The sequence below is a fragment of the Perna viridis genome, chromosome 3, assembly GCF_037379345.1.
Source record: "Perna viridis isolate PV_CMFRI_1.1 ecotype Kerala chromosome 3, ASM3737934v1, whole genome shotgun sequence".
NCBI classification, from domain to species: domain Eukaryota; kingdom Metazoa; phylum Mollusca; class Bivalvia; order Mytilida; family Mytilidae; genus Perna; species Perna viridis.
In genome coordinates this window covers 58,004,591-58,025,785 of record NC_142447.1, presented here as the reverse complement: position 1 = coordinate 58,025,785, position 21,195 = coordinate 58,004,591, and the positions used below count along the sequence as shown (strand labels likewise).

At 32.7% G+C, this 21,195-nt stretch overlaps 2 protein-coding genes across 7 annotated transcripts in view; one reads left to right on the top strand and one right to left on the bottom strand.

The window, feature by feature from the left end:
• LOC148623078 (uncharacterized) overlaps positions 1 to 5,147 on the top strand; it is a 17,121-nt gene extending 11,974 nt beyond the window's left edge. For all 3 annotated transcript variants that reach the window (XM_088573584.1, XM_088573583.1, XM_088573582.1), the window contains exons 6-9: positions 844 to 1,012; positions 1,770 to 2,047; positions 3,195 to 3,368; positions 4,862 to 5,147. In XM_088573584.1, coding sequence (XP_088429710.1) covers positions 844 to 1,012; positions 1,770 to 2,047; positions 3,195 to 3,368; positions 4,862 to 4,924 — 684 coding nt within the window. In that variant the 3' untranslated portion in view covers positions 4,925 to 5,147. The remainder of the gene's footprint in view (positions 1 to 843; positions 1,013 to 1,769; positions 2,048 to 3,194; positions 3,369 to 4,861) is intronic.
• LOC148623077 (polyamine-modulated factor 1-like) lies at positions 4,706 to 21,195 on the bottom strand. Of its 4 annotated transcripts, none has more exons than XM_088573590.1 (5): positions 20,313 to 21,195; positions 12,576 to 12,681; positions 11,572 to 11,675; positions 8,163 to 8,361; positions 4,706 to 6,580 (listed from the first exon to the last, which is right to left on the bottom strand). In XM_088573590.1, exons 2-5 carry the CDS (start codon positions 12,615 to 12,617, stop codon positions 6,506 to 6,508), a joined length of 420 nt encoding a protein of 139 aa, XP_088429716.1. In that variant the 5' UTR covers positions 12,618 to 12,681; positions 20,313 to 21,195; the 3' UTR covers positions 4,706 to 6,505. The 4 variants fall into 4 exon arrangements, with proteins under 4 accessions (XP_088429716.1, XP_088429714.1, XP_088429715.1 ...); XM_088573588.1 differs by lacking the exon at positions 20,313 to 21,195 and adding an exon at positions 19,722 to 19,927; XM_088573589.1 differs by lacking the exon at positions 20,313 to 21,195 and adding an exon at positions 15,427 to 15,625.

Genomic DNA, 21,195 nt, shown 5'->3' with positions numbered 1-21,195 from the left:
TAACTTTCTATTGTTTTGAGCCTAAAAATACCTATTCAGAGGCTAGTTAAAACGTATGCCTGATATCATTTTGAGAGATATAAGATTGGCAAACGACAGTGTAAACTACTCTGTAACTTTCTATTGCTTTGACCATAAAAACATTACCTATTCAGATAATCTTACTAGCTTTGTAATAGATAAGTTAGGCGTGCGAATGAGTTAACACTGCATGCAAAAATATTGATGTATGTCGTAGTTTCTACATTTTTCTGTTTCCTGTTTCATTTTTTGCTCCTGTACTTAGATTTGTATGTCTGTGAATTGTCCTTAAATTTTCCTTAAATTTTTATACTTCGATAATTTTTAATCGACATTTCACCAGATTTTGAATACAGAATAGTAACTAAAAATTACACGCGGCATTTATTGCAGGCTATAAAAGTTTGATGGTTGTCATCATGAACACTATGATCGTTATGTTGTATCCAAACGACTTGTTAACCGGGTCATAATTTTTCTTTCCTTATTCGTCATCTTCTTGGTGTTGCTAGAAAAGCAGAAACCGCTTACCCAACCGGTGTACCTAGTCCATGTCCAAGGTTTACGTTAAGTTCGGGTTGCTCATTTATTTCTGTTTCTCTGTATATTATCTTTGTTATTTCATGTTCTTAATTGTGTGTGTTCATTTTACCTGTCAAGTCGTTATTAATGGAGTAAATCCTTTTAATTGCCGTTCGAATCCTGGTTCCGAAGGTTTCCATCTAAAACAAAAACATTCTAGATTTTACTGTTTGCTGTTTCACTTTTTGGCCATGTACTTGAATTCTGATGCATGCTCCGATAATTTTGCTTTTATTACAGAATGGTAGTAAAAGATTTGCACGGCGGCATTTATTGAAGGCTATCGATGGTGAAGATATCGAGGAGATTAATAAATGTATCATTCAATGTGAAAACAACCATATCCCCTCAGACGATGGCGATCTAGAATATGCTAGACAAAAAATCGAGGTCCTTTCTCTAAGAAAAGGTACATAGTTTTAAGTCACCATTAAAGACATTTGCTCATTGAACCCAAATGGTGAGCCATTAATACACCAAGCAAAGTCGTCAACAGTTTTTGAAAATCCCCTCCAAAACTACTTGACAAATTCGAAAAAAAAATGTTGCGATATCCTGCCGCAGCCAACTGTAAGGACATGTATAACTTTTTTGCGGTCATATAGCAGTATGGTGCTGTCACCATAGTTTGTATCGTTGTTGTCCGTAGATAATTGGGGTTTTGTGCAATCACTTGGATATTGGAGGGTTTATGTTTATAAATTTTTACAGCAAGGACCACAAAAGGAAGGTTGGTATTGATTTGAGGGGCTATTACCTCAACTGCTTCTGAATTAAGGACCAAAAGGGGGTTGAAAGAAAACAATATTTCATCAGATTTAAGTAAACTTCAGAAAATAAACTTTCATTATTCACGACGAAAGGAAATTCGGTTTCCAGGTAAGGTTTTCAGCTCTTTTTAAAAAAAAATTTCTGAACTAGTCCCTGTCTCTCTTCTGATTTTTTTTAATTCCTGAAAAGTAATAAAGGAAGTATCATAAGCAATTAAAAGTTGCTGGCTTCGAAATGTTTCGATTTGTCTTAAAGGAACAAACATTGGGATTAATTTAAGATTTTGCTAGATTTATATTACAAGAAAATCAATGCGCATAATTACACAGTCAGTGTTATGTTATTGTAACCATCGAATCAAAAAGCTAAATCTTACATATTTGGTACATTTGAAGCAATCCATGAAGCAAGAATCAGGAGAAATTTAAGCAATACTGAGTTTACAATTAAACAGATACAGAAATCAAGATTTGCCAACATCTTTCAACGAGACATACAAATACTGGATAGACAAGCAGATGATCTAAGCTCATTAAGAGGGTTTACACAGGAGCTTCCTAGATTCCTTGATGCTGAACTGGAGCTGCGACACAGGACAATACCTAGTGATATTGTCAAAAATGTCCTTGTTGCCTTATTGACCCTTTTTGGACAACCTATCGATGAAGATGAGGTATTGTTTTCGCGAAGTAAAAACCAATATACTAAGCATGTCATTGCTAGACGAAACTAGACAGATAATTTTATTACTGTTATAATCATCCGGTTCGTTTTAAAGAAACACTATAGTAAACAAATAATTTAGTAAATCAAGTAAAAAATGGCCCTAACCTTATCAAGTAAAAACTGACCCTAACCTCTTGAAACTATTTGCAACCAGAGTTATTTTGAATGTTGATTGCTTGAATAAATCCTAAATATCCACAAAAATAGAATGGTGGAAGACTTCAAAAGATGACTTTTAAATTTCCTCTAGGATCATGTTTTGAATGGGGGATAACTTGAAAAAATGCTAGTAATTTTATGAAAACCACATTGTTAGAATATATTATGTAAAAACAGAGTTTTGGTTATGTTCCGAGTCTCTCCATTGAACAAAAATCTAAATATCAGTATCAACAATCAATAACAAATTTAAGTAGAATGCTTTATGATTTTAAAAATTCTTTAAATCAAGAAAAATACTTGATGTAATATAAAGCAAAATGCATTTACACTAATTTCTATTATTTTGTTTTCACAATCATATACTGTATTCAAAACACGGTGATTTGGGAAATGTTTGTCAATAAAATCTTAATACAAATAAAACTGTAATTTGATCAGGATCACGAGAAACATTATACATACTGTTGCATCAAAGAAATTTTTTGGTCATCTAAATATCATTCTTCAAAATGCAGAGAAAGAAAATATTTTAAAAATAATGACAAAAAAATAACGCAGGAATTTCAGCTACAGCTGATTGCCGTGTTCGATTTTTTAGTTTTCCACGGCTTTTCTGTTGAAATTTCAGGCTTTATTCCAGGGCAATTACATTAAAATAACTTAATTGTAATAAGTTTGATGTCAAAGTTATAATCATAACTAACACTTTATAATTATGGCATGAGTACACTAAGTAAGCTACATAATAAAGGTTAATTACCGAGCTGATCAACACTAGACAACAGTCAAACAGTGATACAAATGGCAATATCAGGCTAAAAACCTACATTTGTAATAAGCTATAACGAAATAAAAAAAAATTATCTACATACCAAAACGTAGTGCATTAAATGTCATCCGTAGAAATCATTGTTCTGTTTATGCTATTTTAGGATTTCGAAATGATCCAGTGGCACTGTAAAAAGTTATGCGGAAAACTGACCACACAAAAAGAACCTTCAGACTTTACGCAAGTCAATGCTAGAAACGCTCGGTCAATATTGAATGATTATACGGTGGAACAGAGACAGTCCAACACAATGGCCGCAGCAAAATTGCATTTATGGGTCAGTTTTATGGAAGCGTATTATAGTCATACAAATATTTTTAAGTTTAAATTTCGACTTTAGTTAAGTCATTATTTCATCTTTTGATAACACGAAAATTTTAGTTCATCCGAAATTTCGACTTTGACATTTGACTTACGTCACGACACCGTAGGGAACCGTAGCTTAATCTTGACATAACGATCAATTTTACTATTCCAATTTGTCATCGGTTTCCCATAATTTTTGTCTGTGAAAACCGTAATTTCTTGGACATTGGCCCAGAAGGTTCGTCCATTTTTTTCCCTGTTAATTGTGAAATCGTGATGCAACTTTATCAATCGTTATCAACAATATTCTCTGGTTTCAAGATAATTCACTATATTAGAGACTGTCTACCCCGGACATTTAATGAGCGGGTGTAGCTACTACCGTTTTTTTTGTTTTTGGTTATATTTTGTGATTCGAACGGGTGTACATTTATTCGCTAGTGCTTATAAAAATAAACAAACGAGCGACATATTTGCAACATGTTCGCAGATAGAGCGGGTGTTTACCCTAGCGATGCATCGGGTCCATGATCGCAGTTTTTGGTGGAGTGGGTTTTCATTTTGCTTTTGTTTCTTTGTATGTGTTGTTTTAGTTATTTCAGTTATCGTGTGTTTTCATAAAGATTGACGATCATTTAAAATGTACGCTCTCATGTAAACATGCTAAACGATTACCTATCTCCCTTCCTTTGGGACCTACTCGTCAATTTTCGACTTCTTGTTCTTTTAGAATTTTCTGTAACTCCAATTTCAACATAATTATTGTTGTGTTTATTCTGTTGGCAAGGAACCTGCTCATCACACGCATGTGTTTGACGACAGTAAAATCTAGGGTTTGTAAGTTAAACGATCCGCTAAACGAGGCACATCTTCAGTATGTATGAAACTATATGCAAAGTTTGAATGATATTGGTTTAATAATTACTCAAAGTAAACGTGACGGACGGACGGACCGACGGAGTCGAGTGGCTAATATACCAGATGTCACTTTGGTGATGCAGGTAATAGGTAAAAAAAGAAAAGTAGGATACTCATGAAAAGTTAATTCTCTACTAAACTTCACAAATTGTTGAAACCATGGATCAAGTGGTAGGTTAAACATAAAATACTAGTACACTGTAATCATTATTTGATAATTATGTCTACTTCAATATGCTAAAGAGTTTTTTCTTCTGTACAATTTTTACATATAGGAGGGTATCTTGAGTGGTGCATTCAACCAGGCACCTTTAATGATAACATACTGATACACATTTTTTTCAAATGTTATTCTAGCCTTTACAGAATTATAGTATAAAAATGTAATCCTTGTGTCAATTTCGACAAATTTTATTTGAGTGAGTATAACATACAAAATCATCAAACTAATTAAGAAAATGATCATCCATTTAAGTCAACTATATTTCTCAACGAAAAAAAATGCCAACCAATATAGTAATTAGATAATGCTTGGGTCTTTTCCAGATAGAGGAAGTTACAGGGAAAGTTTTACAAGATTATACAAAGAAAGATCATAATAGTTTGTGATTTTCACATGTATTTTTATTGAACTTCCATAGCTCTTAGTCACTTGTATGATTTATTTGTATTAGACCACAGTTAATGTTAAAGGACACAGTCTAGTATGGATAAATTAAAGACAAATGCATGCATGGATGGTTTTAATATATTATTGTTGAATCCATGCAATATCTGAAAACATTTCAGTAACTCGGCATTCTAATAGATATAATAAATTATACAAATGACACTTGTATTTGTGTTCTATTTGACATCTCAGACATCTGTCATGGTATTTAAAACCATAAGTAGATGCAAAATACAATGTCTTACTACTATATCACATTAAAAACATTTATCACTAGCACTACATCACACCCTTTTAGGAACCCTGTCACACTAATTCCACTTTCTCTCAACAAATATATTGTAAGTACATGTACAAAAAATAAGGCATCTAATGGCACATTAAATGATACCCCACCACCTTGCAAACAATTTTTGGTGGTAAAAACAACTTAAAATGGCCATAACTTTTGTGTAAATAATCCAAATATACTGAAACTTTATCTGTTTTTTTTTTTTTTGGTAATCAATAACTATACAAAGTATCATTTTTAAAAAAGAAAAAGATCCTTCAATATCTTCTTGAGATACTATCTAGAAACCAACGGGGGACAGATGGACATAGGGTCTCAAAGGGTATCACATGATATCTCACCATCAGGGGACAGATGGACGGACAGAGGGTCTCAAAGGGTATCACATAATGGTCTCACTAACCACTTCAAAGGTTTCCATTACTTTACCTGTTAAAAAATTAATTTTTAAAGTCTCACTGTGAATTCCCAGGACAAATGACATCTTAAAGTTGCATACGGTTGCGAAGCTTGGAAAATAAGGCTTCCAAAATCATTATGCTAATGGTACAATGATAGTAGAAATTCTTCACAAAATTTACTTGAATAAATAATACTGAAAATCCACATTTTTACCTGTTCTGCTAACTGACAGCATGGAGGCAAATTACTCACACATGTAAACAATATTCATACACTTTTGTAGTCAATTACATATATGATTTTAAAGTACACATTCTCAGCTTCATTTTGACTACTTTTAATCATAATACACACATATAATGCACTTACAATGCATATGTCTAGGTTCAGTGTGTTTTTGGTACTGCATAGGGGGGGTGGCCATTTGACCCGGAAGTGGTTAGTGAGACCAATACCTCAACACTTTGTGTGGCGGGATGTAAAAAATTGTCTTTTTATAAGTAAAACGAGGCTCTAAAAAGCATGAATTGAACTCATGTGATCTTATCATTTGATCCAGGGGTACAAAAAGTAAATCGTGTGACTTACATCATTCCTACCTCCCACTAAACCACAAGCAAAAGTAAATCGAATGAAGACGGCACTGAGGTCATGGAACAAAAAACACCAATAAATCAATTATTAATACATAATACACTGCTTTAAAAAGAAAATGTTCAGTTGTGTTGCTTACACCTAATTTCAACTGAAGCAGTCGCAAGTAGAAAAATGGTGGAATTTTACATCCCATACCACTTAGACTTTTCCCCTTTGTCTGTCATATTAGTCATATGTCTAAAAGATGATTCTCTAAATATCCATCAATAGTCTTCATGTCGGAATTGTTTATTTCTGAGATAGCCTGAAAAATATAAAACAGTCTCATGAGATAAAAGTGACCATGAAATCAGAAATGAGCACATGTTTTATATTTAAACATCAGCTAAGTATTTTACATTTGATTAGAAAGTGACAAATATGAAAGAAAGATAAATAATAAGAGTTGAAGAAAGTCTTTGATAAAACAAGAATAGACATTTGCATTATAGTCCTTAGATATTTTTAGCATAAAAAAAGGTTAACTCTTAAACTTGACAACTGAAGTTTTGGCAGGTGGTAAACTTTCAGTTGGTCAGTGTCATTAAAAATAGGATACATGTATTTTCATTACATTGGATACCAAAATATTGTTATAACATATTCCTTCTAAAGACCAACGATGTAAAGCAGTCAGCTGAAGTTGTGTGGTAAAAGTATTTTCTGAGATTTGAAATTTGTATATATTTGAAAATTTTGTCTTAACTTTACAAATTAGATCATTTAAAGATACCAAATGTAACTAAAACTAGAAAATCTGTGAACAAAGCCCAATAAAGGATACCCCTGCTCCCAACACCATATAGTGTGTTTATAGCCCATGAACTATCATAGTTGATTAATATGAGCAAAAAATAGTTCAATGTAGCATACATTGATGCCAATTTTAATGCATTCTTACTACAAGTTGTAAGTATACAATCAATCTATTTAATGCTGACTGCAAATATTGTAGACTTTTTTTAAAACTGTAACCATGAAAAGGGAAGTTACTTTCTATTTTATTTTATTTTTGTGGTGAACATAAGGTTGCACACATGGTTGTGCTAGGAACATGTAAATTCCCAAAATCACTTTCATTGTACATGTATAATGTTTGCCACATCTATACAAAAGCCATATGCAAAATTTGAAATCAACTCTTTCAGTAGAAACCAAGAATTTTATCTATATTCAATAAAGTGAAAAATAAGAAAGTCCCAACTAACAGGAAGTTGATATTCTGTAGTAACTAAAAATGGCTTTTAACTTTGAGTTTGCCAATCTATATGAAACCATGTAACTAATTTGAAATCAATTCACCCAGTGGGAGCTGAGATTATTGTGACAAAAATTTGGATGGACAGACAAGCGGATTCCAATATACCACTTATCTGTTCAGTGGGGGTAAAACCCCAGAACAGTATTGGAACAAGTTTAAATATAAAAAAACTTTAGCTCCAAAAAGCTTAAGTCAATGGAAACAAGTTTCTTCTAATTCAACTTTTAAGCACACATAATTTTGCTCATCTTTAAACATGTAGAAGTTACTCGACAAACAGGCAAAAGTAGCTAATGCATATGAAAATTAGGCAGGATCCACAATTTTACAGAATAATTTTACATGGTTAATATACAATTTTAATTTGTGTCTGTAAGGCCTATTAGTGGAAAATCACACTTATTCCCTTTCAACAAATCTTTCTATCAGGCTATGTATTCCAGACTGAGACTGTAATGCACAGATAAATCTTACAATCTCTAAAGATGATAACTGATTATTTCTCCATGATACCCATATTCACCTTGGATATGAAAAGGAACTATGTAGATCTTGTTAATAGAAAGGTCACTACAAGCACACTTACTTCAGTCCATTTATCACACATTTTGTCTACATTTTGCTTTGTTTTTATTAATTTTCTCTGTTTTTTCCTGTAAGCATCTTGATAAATCTTGTTCATTGATTCAAGTTCAGTAACTAATTTCTCCAACCTCTGTTTATGTCGAAGTTTGATTGGCACAATGTGAGCTACACTGTCTTTTGAAGCATCCCCAGAAGGTCTCCTGTGAAAAAAAGGATGAGTAAAACAAACTAGAGGCACTAAAGAGCCTGAATCGCTCACCTGGCTTCATAAGCAAATTCCTTTTCTTGTAAAAGCTGCCATGTTTTTTTCTTGGTTAAAAATTTCTAATGTCCTAAGGGACAATCATATCAACTATCATTGAATTCTGTACAGTAATTTCTGGAGAAAATTTTTATAAAAGTAATAACATGAAAAACAGCAAAAAAATAACTTCTACATGGTTTCACTGCATCACACAAAAATTAAACCACACCAAGATCTTATCATGCTGAACACTTTTACCGCACGCCAGAATATGACTTAAGTTAACAGTTTTTGAGAAAACTTCTGTCTGACCCATATGTCTTATTTTTAGTAACAGCAGTCATGTTTTTTGATGGACCATTAATCCCTACATCAGTTCTATGCGAAATACCCTAAGGAACATTCATACCATGTTTGGTTTTAATTGGTCAAGTAGTGTCAGAGAAGAAGATTTCTGAAAGTAACAACATTAAAAATAGCAAAAACATTGTAAAAGGGTAATAACTCCAACATGGCTTCACAGCTTCACATAAAAATAAAACTACACAAAGATCTCACCATGCTGAAAATTTTTACCCTATGTCAGAATATGGCTAAACCTAACAGTTTTTGGGATATCCAGCACATGTGAAAAACGTCTGCCAGACCCATATCAGTTCTATGCAGAATACATTAAGAAATATTCATGTCAAGTTTGGTTCTAATTGGTCTATTAGAGTCAGAGAAGATTTTTGAATGTGGACAGACCAACAGATAGGGTGATTCCTATACATTTGTATACCCCCAAACAAAGGTGGTGGGGTACAATTAGTTATTAAAAGGATTTATTTACAATTAAAGTTTGGCACAATCCTCATTAGTGCAAAGAACAGTATTGGTCAACTATAGCTAGATCAGGAATAAATACTAGCGACTTGCTGCTTTTACTTAGCAATGCAAACTTCTTGCATCGTAAAGTGTAGATCTGTGAAATAATACAGTTAGGGCAAAATATTAGTTTTTAACACACTTACGCATAAGACCTTACAATTTATCATGGACGCATCAAATGGTTTTGGACACTTTATTGCACAAATTTTTAAATTAAAATGTAAAATCGGCCAAAAATGAAAAATTCTATTTTTTTCAGGTGTGGCCCCTTTGACCACTTATAACTAGAAAACTGTAAGAGATATCTGAAAACTAACTTGAAAAATTCAGGCAGAGGAATCCAATGAAAAAAGAGTTTTGGAAATCGGACCAAAAATAAACTAGAGGCTCAAAAGAGCCGGAATCACTCACCTGATTAACCATTTGCTTATTTGAAAAACCTGAGGAATGAGGCAGGCTAAGTTAAAATCAACTAAACTGTCAAATACAGGAAATGCTTTTCATAGCATTTTCATGACCTGAACCAGAATTTTGCTAAAGGCAAAAATTTTTGAATTTTTTTCAAAAACCTGTCTTATGACCCCTAAATTCCATTTTTAGTATAGGCAGCCATATCTATTCACGGATTAAAAATCACAACAGTCATTTTGAGCACAATACACTAAAGAACTATTATACTTATTATCATTTAATGATCTTCAATGGTTTTAGAGAAGATTTTCAAAGTTGTACATGTGAAAAAAAAAAACCAAAAAAACTGTTTCAGGGGTCGTAACTCCTACATTACGTCAATGAATGGTTTTGAAAATTTTGCCATAAATTTGGTAAAGGCAACGGTTTTTGAGTTATTTGCAAAAAACTGCCATCTGACCCCTATGTTCTATTTTTAATAATGGTGTCCATGTTTTTTCATGAATCAACAATCCCAACGGTCAATTTGTGCGGTCAATTTGTGCGGGATATCCTAAGGAATATATATCCCAACTTTCATTGAATTCTGTGTGATGGATTTTGAGAAAAAGATTTTCAAAGTTGCACATGCAAAAAATGCATAAAAAACTGTTTCAGGGGCTGTAACTCCTACATCAGTTGACCAATTGTTTTGAAAATTGTGGCATAGGTCCATTTCATGATGCTGAACAATTTTAGCCATGCCAGAAATTTGCTAAAGGCAAGGGTTTTTGAGTTATTTGCAAAAAACTGCAATCTGACCCCTATGTTCTATTTTTAGTAACAGTGGCCATCCATGTTTTTTCATGGATAAAAAATCCCAACAGTCATTTTGTGGAGAACACCCTAAGAAACAATCATGCCAAGTTAAAAACCTGTCAGTCCAGTAGTTTCAGAGGAGAAGATTTTTAAAAATTTGTCCACAACAATGACAACAACAGACACCAAGTGATGGCATAAGCTCACTTGGCCTGTGGCAGGTGAGCTAAAAAGTTGAATTTTTTGGGCGTTGCCCAACTTTGACCACCTATAACTTGAAAAAGGTCTAAAAGACATTAAATCTGCTCATTCACTTGTTTACCTGAATTAAATAAAAAACACAATTAAAAAAGAATAATTGAAATAGAAAAAAAAAAAACTTTCTACATGGGTTTTTATAAAACACCTATTTTTCCCTGGATACGAAGTGTCCCCAGACAACGATGACAACGACTGCACCATATATTACATGCCCACAAATTTTTGCAGTTGCGTAATAGTAATGTCAGAATCCAAAAATAGGAAAAGAGCCCCTGATCATATATTTACTGTCAGAATACAGTAAAGATTAATAATTAACACCCAAGATGAAATTACTTCAAAAGCACATGGTTTTAGTTATATCCTATATTGTAATCATTTTGTCCATCTATTAGTCAGTTCATCACTTGTATGTAACAGATTTCTCAAATAGATATATTTGTACATTGCCTTTGAACAATGATGTGTACTGTGTTCTTCACCTTCTCTTCTATCTGTATTTTGTGCAATATAATAAATGGTTTACATGTAGTTCTTTAAATGCAAAAAAATTGACAGAAATATTTGAGTGGGTATATTCACAGCACCATGTACATTTTATAGCATGCAACTTCTTCTTGCTTTGCTTACATTAATGATTCACTATTTGAAAGAGAAAACTGATGTTGCAAGTATAATTACAAGTATGCAAGACTTGTCATCAAATACAATTCCTGTATCTTCGAAGTGCTCATGAACACAATTTCATAATGCATTTTTTGTGAATACTACTACAAGTACTAATTTTGGTTGTTTCCCCCATGGCAATACAGTTAACAATAGTTACCATGCCTGTATTCCTATATCTGTAGCACACTTCTCTATCAGTTTATCAAGCTCATTCATTAAAGTAGGAATGTTCTCATCATCAAAAATCTGTTTGACTTCTGCCTAAAACAAAAATCGAAAGTTCTGATTGATTGATTGATTGACAATGGTTTATCATTCTCTGGCAGATACTTAATGTATTTCAGGACAATATCACTTTACCAATCAAACAGACCCTGCTTTGTACCAGTCTGACATGACCAATCAAACAGACCCTGCTACATACTAGTCTGACATGCTGATTCAGGTCGTTATTGTGCTAGCTGACAGAAGTAACAGTTCCAAGGTAGATAGACATGCCACACCATTCAAACACATTATTCTGACTCCAATCAAATGATTGTCACACTTTTCCCTAATTACCGAGTGCTTGGCAAAGAAAAAGTGACTACAAGTTTTAAAGTTCTGTTTAATTGAAAAATACAATTTGTAAATTTCTTTAACAACATGTACATGTAAATAGATATTTCTTTAAGTCACAACTTTATACTATGAAATAAATATGTAACAGAAACAGAAAACTTTCACCAATAATGTATACATGTAGTAAATCTAAATCCTGTTATGAGGTAGGCTTTCATACAATACAGGTAGAAAATAATAGTATTTTGTTTTCTTAAGCATTAATAAACAGCTGTTGTAAAGCCTTGCCCCAACTGTTTCAGTGTTCAAGCTCTCCGATCAGAAAAAAAAATAGGAAAACAATGAAAAACCAAAAGGTACCCCATACCAACCATGTTCCAAGTACTTCCAACACCTTATTATAATTCCTAAAACCTGACTTTAATATTTGTACAATGAGTGGAAAGATGAATGAAGAGACAGACAAACAGACTGTTACACTGATGTAAAAAAAAAAAATACATCTGTCAAAATGGACATACTTCAAAAGAAATAGCTAAATTGATATTGTATCTTTTTTGTTTTCATTTAAATCTCTAGAACTTGGTAAATCATACTTACATTAAAATTAGACTCCACTTGACAGGCAAGTTCTAAATACATACTCCTAAAATCATCTGGGTTCTTTTTATATATGGAATGGAAATGATACTTAAATCTGTCATACCTGTATAGCACAAAAACATGTAAGAACAGAAAAAATTGTTTGTGCATGTGAAAATATGAATAATTTTAGTTTCAAATGAAATCACAGTATCAACATTTCACAAATGCCATCAAACTATACCTCAGTTCCATTATTTATATCAATCAATCTGATTTCATTTATTTTGTATATATAAATATATACATTTATGTGACATTGTCACAGTCATATACACTAGAGTAACTTTTTTTTTAGACTTTCAAAAGTTCATTAGCATAGAAACAAAGACTCAAATGTTAAATAAAGTATCCAGACTTTGAGGTCATAATAAAAAATTGCTATTTATTAAGTTTGCAGTGATTCAGATAATGAAGGGGCATAAATGTCATCTAATGGGACATTAAATGATACCCCACCATATTGTGTTGTATTTAATATCCATGAACACATGCTTAATTATAAATCATCACATAGGAACCACAGATCAACTAATTTCAAATGTTTATCCACACTCCATAGTCTCAAAAGAACTAACTTCCACATGTTTTCATCCAAAAAAAGATAACTCCAATTAATCATGAAAAAAAATAAATATTAATGGCTCAAAATCATTCTGTTGAAGATGATGTTTTTTTCTTAAATGATGTATGCCATAAGGAAGTGATCTGAACATACACCTCCTGAAATGTTTCACATTCTCATTTTAGCATGCTACGTGTGCATGTATTGCATGCTTCTTGTGAAGCTTATTTGGGATCATGTACGTGTGTGCACTTTGTGCTTCGTTTCTCATGTATCGTGCAACGTTCTTAGTTCTGTATTCTGATTGGATGATAAAAACAGCTCCCATGGTAGATCAATTTTATGTAATACTGTTGTAATTTCATTTTCTATGCCAAAATCAATATTCCTTTTACCTTGAAAGGACAATATTTTGTCAGGAATCAATTGGTTTTGACATTTGAACATTATTTGTACATATAATGAAATACTGCAAAATTTGAAGGGCCTTCCGGAATAGTCTTAAGTTCTTAAGTTTTCAGAACTATAGCTGTTTGTTTGTCTTTTGAGAATAAAAATTAAGTATATATTACCCCAATATTATGAAATTTCAATATTTTCACAATGTACCATGTATAATAAAAATGGACATTTTTCAATCAACAATCCAATATTTTCTTCTTTAGAAAAATTAAATGGTATTGCATTAGTTTAAATAGCTAAATTATTTCACAATGAAGTATTTTCCCAATAATCCATATACAACAAATGTTGACTTTTCCCTTATAAGAAATACCTTTTTTTTCATATTCATAACAATTAGATGGTCTCCCTCAAGCTAAAAATATTCTATTATTTAAATTGAGATAAATAACCCAAATTTTGTGAAATTTCAATATTTTTATACTCCCAGACCAATGAAAATTTTTTTGCAATGTACCATGTATAACAAAAAATGGACATTTTTCATATCAACAATACAATATTTTCTGTTTAAGACAAATAATATGGAACCACATTATTTAAAATAACATAATTACCTCAAAATTGACGTATTTCTATCAATACTTTATGAAATTTTGATATTTTAATTCTCCAGGAACAAGGAAAATATGTTCACAATGATCCAAATTCTTTTTTTCACATGGTATGGTAAAAAACTTTATTAACTAAATATTTGGGAATATTACTTCAATTTTATGAAATTTCAACATTTTCATATTCCCAGGACAATGAAAATGTTTGCACAACATATGATGTATAATGAAAATGAACATGATGTTATATCAAATATACATGTATATTGACATTGTATATATCAAAGCAGAATTAATGTACAACTATATGTAAGATGTTAGCAATCATTAAAATACAACCATCAGAAGTACACTACATACCATAATCTATTATTAGTTTCATTACGCAAGTTAGATTCCGAAATATACCAACAACTGGGATGAATACTTCCTGCCGACACGATAATTCATGTACCAAGCTTTGTGCAATGTGTTCTGTGTGGCATTCGTGAATCGTGTACTTCATGTATCGTGTGTCTAGTTCTTGGAAATCGTGTCCTCTTTTGTGTGCCTTGTTTGCATGGGATTGGGAATGTTATATGTTTCAGGAGGGGTACATCACAGTGCCTTTTTTAAGAGCATGTATCCGCAACATTTACCCGGCTACAGTATCGTTTGGTACCAGCAAAACAAAATAAAAGCCAAAATAAAATCATAAGGAAAATTCTAGTATTTAGATATCCAAGATCGTTCTGTGTGTAGTCTTGAAATTGCGATCTCTGTAAATTAACATACGACGATTTAAACAGTGTCCATTAACGAAAACGTGTGGTAACGGACATAACGATATCTAAACAAAAAGGCAAAGCAATTACCGATTATTTTGTGCTGAACAAAAAGCTAAACAAAGGTGAAGATTCTATGAAAACGTGCCAAGCATGCTGTTTGTTTTTGGAATTGCCCTATACCCATCCTTCTTCCTGATATTTGTTGTGACTTGTGCAAACGAGTATTGAGAAGTTTTTAGTGTTGACAATAAGTCAAAACATGAAACAAACTTTTACAGAATATGATTTATGGGACGACCATTCAATTTGGCGGGGGAGGAGGAGTTTTGATAAAAATATTCTCGCAACCCCAAGTTTGAAAAGAACACGTCCGGTCTTTGCTCCCAAGAATTTTTTTTTTTTAAATTGGACCCCAGATGCAACACTACTATAGGACAGTTCCTTGTGATGTCATCACTTACCTGTGATTTGGTTTTGGTAGGCAAGAAATCCATTGAGTGGCATGGGGCATCAACTTTAAATCATCATATCTTTTTCGTTATTTAAAGTAATTGAAAAATTCTTTTGGTTCCCTACACTGCCAATAAAACTCTTTTTAACCATGGAATTTTGAAGAAATATTCAATTATTAGACTATATGAGCATAAAATTTTAAAAAAAATGAGAACAGAGGTTTACATTTAAATACCATTTCAAATTTATTCTTCAAGTCAAAGATTTATAAATTCACATACAAAATATGAATTCTTTTATCTAAATGAAACATTTTACAGAACCAAAATTTGATATAAAATAACAAAGCTATAAAGTTTTGAAAATTGGGATTCTAATCATGAAATTGCTAATTGTTTATTTGCCAACCAATTTGATACTTAATGATATGCAAATTAGTGAATATGTCTTCACTAATGAGATTGGCCAACTCTCCTATAAATAATAATAGAAAATACATTGCATTGTGAAAAAAAATCAGCGCTAGGTACCACAATCATGTTATGGAATTTCGTTTAATAAATGTTTAGTTTTGTTCCTATTCCTTTATTTGCATGTGTTCGTGTTCAAATTTTGTAACAAGTAAATAAAAGCATAAGAATAAAATATGACATTTATCAAAATTTCATATAAAATGGCATAGTATTAAACAGTCAACAAAGTTTATCAGCATTAGTTTAGAAATGGATCTGGTGAGAATCATGGGGAGCTTCTGGATTTTAGGGTTTTGAGACTAAATCAGTTATGATTTATCATATATCTTGATTTCAAATTCATATATTTTATACAAAACTGAAGCAAATATTGCAGACTTAATCCCGTATTTTCAAGTAAAAATTTAAGTTACAAAAAAGCTAAAATCCAGGAGCTTCCAGGAGACTCCCCCATGGCCCCCCTGTCAGGGCATTGCCCTGGACCCCCTGGGGGCCTCGAGCTACCCTGAGACCCCTCGCCGAATATATTTGGTACCTCCTACTTTCTGTTAAGAACCTCCTGCCTGAAACGTTAATGAAACCCTTGACATTATGTGCTGTAGGAAGTCTTGCACATTCCTATTGGTCCAGACATCACCAATATAACAACATACATATTGCTGTGAATTATCAGCAAATTCAAATGTTATTTTAGTACAATTACAATCTACATGTAGCTCTGTGTCCTTCATAGGCAAGCCCAATGAATGATCATTTCTGAATGGCTTCTGGTTTACAAACTATATCCATTGACCAATTTACGTAAAGTGTAAGAAGAATTCTCAATTTTGGTATGACATCACACTTTAATTTGATTGGTTAATTTCATGAATTTAAACTGACAGAAAGCCATTTGGAACAAAATAAACATACCAAGTCCATTTTCAAATGTATTATATGGAAAAAGCCTTATTTATTAATCTTACATATTTTCAAATATTCAAAATAATATTTAAAGGCAAGGATCATCTGTTCAAAAGATCTTTTAAAAGAAGATTTTTTATGTAAATAGAGAAGTTATCTGCAGTAGATTTCAAATACCAGTAGCATTTGAGGTTCCAAGTATGTTAAACAAAGGCACATACATGTATCAAGCATCACCTCACTACAACTTCTATACCTTAGAGTGCCTGGATGTTAGAAAAATAGAATAAACATTGATTATAATTGCATCTCTGTCAGTATGCCCATTCACATACTCAGGCCTTTCATTAAGAGGTGGTACCGGGTACATGTACTTTTACCCTTCTAAACTACTGAAAGGAACCTCCTGAATTTAAAAATTTCATACATTTTTATTAAACAAAATGATGAAAAGTATCTCCTACAAAACCAAAGGTACCTGCATTGCAAAAAAAATAATGATACTGATACTGCAGTACTTTTTTTGCATAATAAAAATCATGCATGTGCAATTCCACAAGTCAGAATGTTTGTGCACATACATAAGCAATATTCTATTTTCATGTTAATCCTGGAATATCTGGTCTTCCATCAGTTTCATCTTCTGGAATGAAGTGTTCATTGTCAAAATGTGGCCAATTATTCCACAATAATAGCAAGCACTGTGAAGTGCTGTGAGCTCTACATTTATTACATGTACTATCTTGATTTCCTTCAGGGTTCCCCATCATACTAATGAAATAAAAGTCATGTCCCAGGGGCTGCTCTGGCTTCCAAAATTATGTTTCCAGAAAAATTGCCAGCTGCCATTTTTTGTTGCCAATTTTCAGAAATTAGAGCCAAAGGGTGCCAAATTACTTTTTTTTTTTTTTTTTTTTAAATATGACAGTATTAAGTCTAGTGATGAATTATCTTTGTCAATTCAACAAAATAACCTCTCCATTCATGACATACATGTACATGTACCCAAGATTCACTCAATGCATATATAAAGCAGGTTTTTAGCTCTAGTCTCACTTTCTTATGCATAAAATAATAAAGTACTACTCCAGAAACAGGTATTTTACTTCTATAAAGGACTTTATAATATATTACTATTCTCATATAGTCCCTGATTTTAAAACATGTTCACTATTGTCCTTTATGATTTAATTTATCTTACAATATAATTTGATTTTTTTTTTTTATTTTTAACAAACTGATTCTTTTTTCAAGTGATAAAATTTCTAGCAAACTACATTTTGTACCATGGACCATTTAATTGTGTCCCTGTTTAATTATCTTGATATCTGAATAGCATTTCCTTAATTAGATTTTGGAAATCCCCATTCTATTTGTTGACCATTTTTCCCACCAAAAAAGTCACATGGCAAAAGTGTAAACAAATGTCATCAATTCTTTCATTTCGAAGTGTTTAGACACTTCCTGATGGGATAATCATTGTTAATTGGATTGAATTTATTTTGTTATTAGGTAAGTCTGTCTCTGAAAGTATTACATGGTCAAACAGGGCTGTGAAGCTTGTATATAGCCACATGGCCTTAATTGTGTTTACCTTTGACCATATGATAAGAGTTTTGATTGGCTCAATAATATATTTATATTTGATTGACACCTCCCGTGAGGATATTGTCACTTGGTCTAATTACCTTTAATTGCCTTCGGTCGTAAATTGGTCATGGTCAATTAACTCTGACCAGGTGTCAACACAATTGTTTAATTAGAGAGAATATCCTTTGCTGATAAACTTACTGTCAGTTTTAATATACAAAACCTAGGCGCCAACAAAAACGCCTACTGGGTATTTTTGTCACCAGATAAAATAAAAAATCACAAATTGCGATATTGGTGAAGCCCAGTTCGACCCCTGATGTCCTGGAAGTAACAAAAAGTGACTGTCCTTACAGAGAAAATTCTTTGCTTTCTTTAATTAAACAAACAAAAATATATAAGTTAAGATTATGTTTCAGTAAAAATTAATTCATCTTTTCCGATAGTTTTCGAGTCTTTTTTGTTTTTCTTACTTTGAAAAGAATTAAATATGATGTGTTTTTAAAAAGTTCGGGAAAATTCCCGAGGTTCCCATTGCCAAGCAAGCATATATGTTACTAAAATACATTTCACCAAGCACCTATGATCATATGTAGAGTGTGCTCCAGCAATGCTAGAGGTTGTCTGGCAAGCCATTTTCTGACTTGGTGCCATCCTAACCTCTAGCATCCGACATGTTGAAAGCCACCGCAAATGTGAATTAGCTATATATGTATTTTGAAATATTTTAAGTCTTTTATTTACACAAAAGAAGTTTAACCTACCCGAAATCGAGCGATAAAAATCCGAAATATTTGTTAAATACCTAGAAAACATTTGTAATGAAGACAGATGTCAAAATAACCTGCTATTTTGAATAAGGTCAGTAATTTTAGGGAATACAATATATTTTTGACAAAACAAACTTGAAGTTGGTAAAGGCAATTCATTGGTTAATTTGATATGTTTGTTTCGCAAATTTAAAAATCCATAATTTTATCAACCGGAATTACACTCAAAATGCTAAAAACCAAATATGAAGTTCATTTTAACTGCTTTTACAAAGGATTTCCAGGATTGCTGGATTTACTCATCAGGTAGGTCATTTGTTTTTCTTCGGTTTAGTCACCATCTCACGTGTTATGGTCATTAAGATACTGTATAAAACGTTTTAAATGGTAAATAGTTTACTATAATTCTGCCGATTTCAATGAAAGTCGAAACGAGCGTTATGCAATATGGCGCTCAGTAGTAAGAGATTGGGGTATGGAGGAACGGAATTCCAACCTCTCACGTTGTAGAGGTAGTGACATGGTGATGATGTAGAGTGTAGTGTAAAAATGTTATGCAAAACGTACATAGAATCAGAACCAATCCCGATCTTCTTGACTGCAACTGATAGAGCATATTTTAGAACTTCCATGTGTTTTCCATCAGGTTTGTCTTCATAAATACTCATTTTGATTTTTGTATTTTTTGTCAATTTGGATACCCCGCTTGAAAATCTGGTCCTCGGTCCATCAAAGCAAGCCTGTTTCAAGAGATAGGACGCTCGGAAACCAGTTTTCAAAGGAATTTGACATTTTAAGTATTATAAGTCCGAACCCGAGCGCAGTTCCCCGAGATGAAATATCTTTTTATGTTAAGGATAATTTCTTAGATGTCTTTAAGAAATGTTCGTGAATATAATCTTCAATATCGTGCCTTAAATGTGAGCCAAGCTTTTAGTACGTTTCTCTTTTTGTATTTACGGATGGAAGAGTAATCAAGGGAACCAAGGTTATAGTTATACCTGGAAAAGATATTCCAGATATTTGTAATTTTATCGGTAAAACAGTTTCGGGTTCGGCACAGAATACCTACACTCAGGTGCCAAAAGTTTGTCAACTTTTTTTCAAGATGGCGTTATTGTAAACAACAAACGTCACAATAAAAATTAAAAATCATACCTTTATTTATGACATAAAACTTCAATATTTTGTAATAAATCCTTTAGACATTAACACTTGTCGGCAACGTTTCGGCAATGTTCCGTATAGGCTCTGCAGGTATGTTACACTGATCTTATTCCAGGCCTTCCGAAGTTCGCGTTTTAGGTCCTCCGTGTCTTTAATGTGAAAAATGTTTCTTTTTATGTGATTTTTCAAGACCAGCCAAACATTCTCAATCGGATTTAAGTCCGGGCTCTGTGGTGGCCAGAAAAACTGTTGAATTCCATTTCGCTGCTTCCAAGCTTCGGTTTCTCGGGACCTGTGCACGGGACAGTTATCATCCATAAACTGAAAGTCATTATTCGGAAAGTGTTTAATGATAACAGGCCATAAAAAGTCATCTAAAGTCTTGATATATCTCTCCGAATTCATATTTCCGTCAACGAATGCAAGCAGTCCTCGTCCGAAGTAAGTAATAGTACCCCAAACCATAAGCTCAAAAGTCTGCGTAGTTTCGGCAAGCTCTGGCATAACGTATGAGTTGTGATATGAACACTCCATTACGGGTGCTGAAGGGATGTTGCCACAGATGAAAGGAAAGTTGACAATTCTGAATGAAAAATCATCACGTTTGTCGTAAAGTTAGGTCAATAGTTTTTCTTTACCATCGATTTATAAGTGTAGATCAAGATATGAGGCTGACTTTACAGTGTCTGTAGTATCCTTTATCTCAAGTTCTTTGGGGTAGATGTGATGTATCAAATCCCCGAAATTAATGAATAGAGACAGATGATCTACTTTCAAAATCTGCCACCCACCCCACAAGAATCTAAGTAGTCGTCCCCTTACATACCCTTTTATCACATCCTAACTGCTGACTTCACTTCCTAATAACGTCACG

Coding starts and splice junctions, on each gene's coding strand:
- LOC148623077 (XM_088573588.1), bottom strand. CDS start 19,822: ATGAGTATTTATGAAGACAAACCTGATGGAAAACACATGGAAGTTCTA. Junction 11,676..12,575: donor AAGTGGAGTCTAATTTTAAT/GTAAGTATGATT, acceptor TTTTTGTTTTAG/GCAGAAGTCAAACAGATTTT. Junction 8,362..11,571: donor GATATAGGAATACAGGCATG/GTAACTATTGTT, acceptor TTTTTTTCACAG/GAGACCTTCTGGGGATGCTT.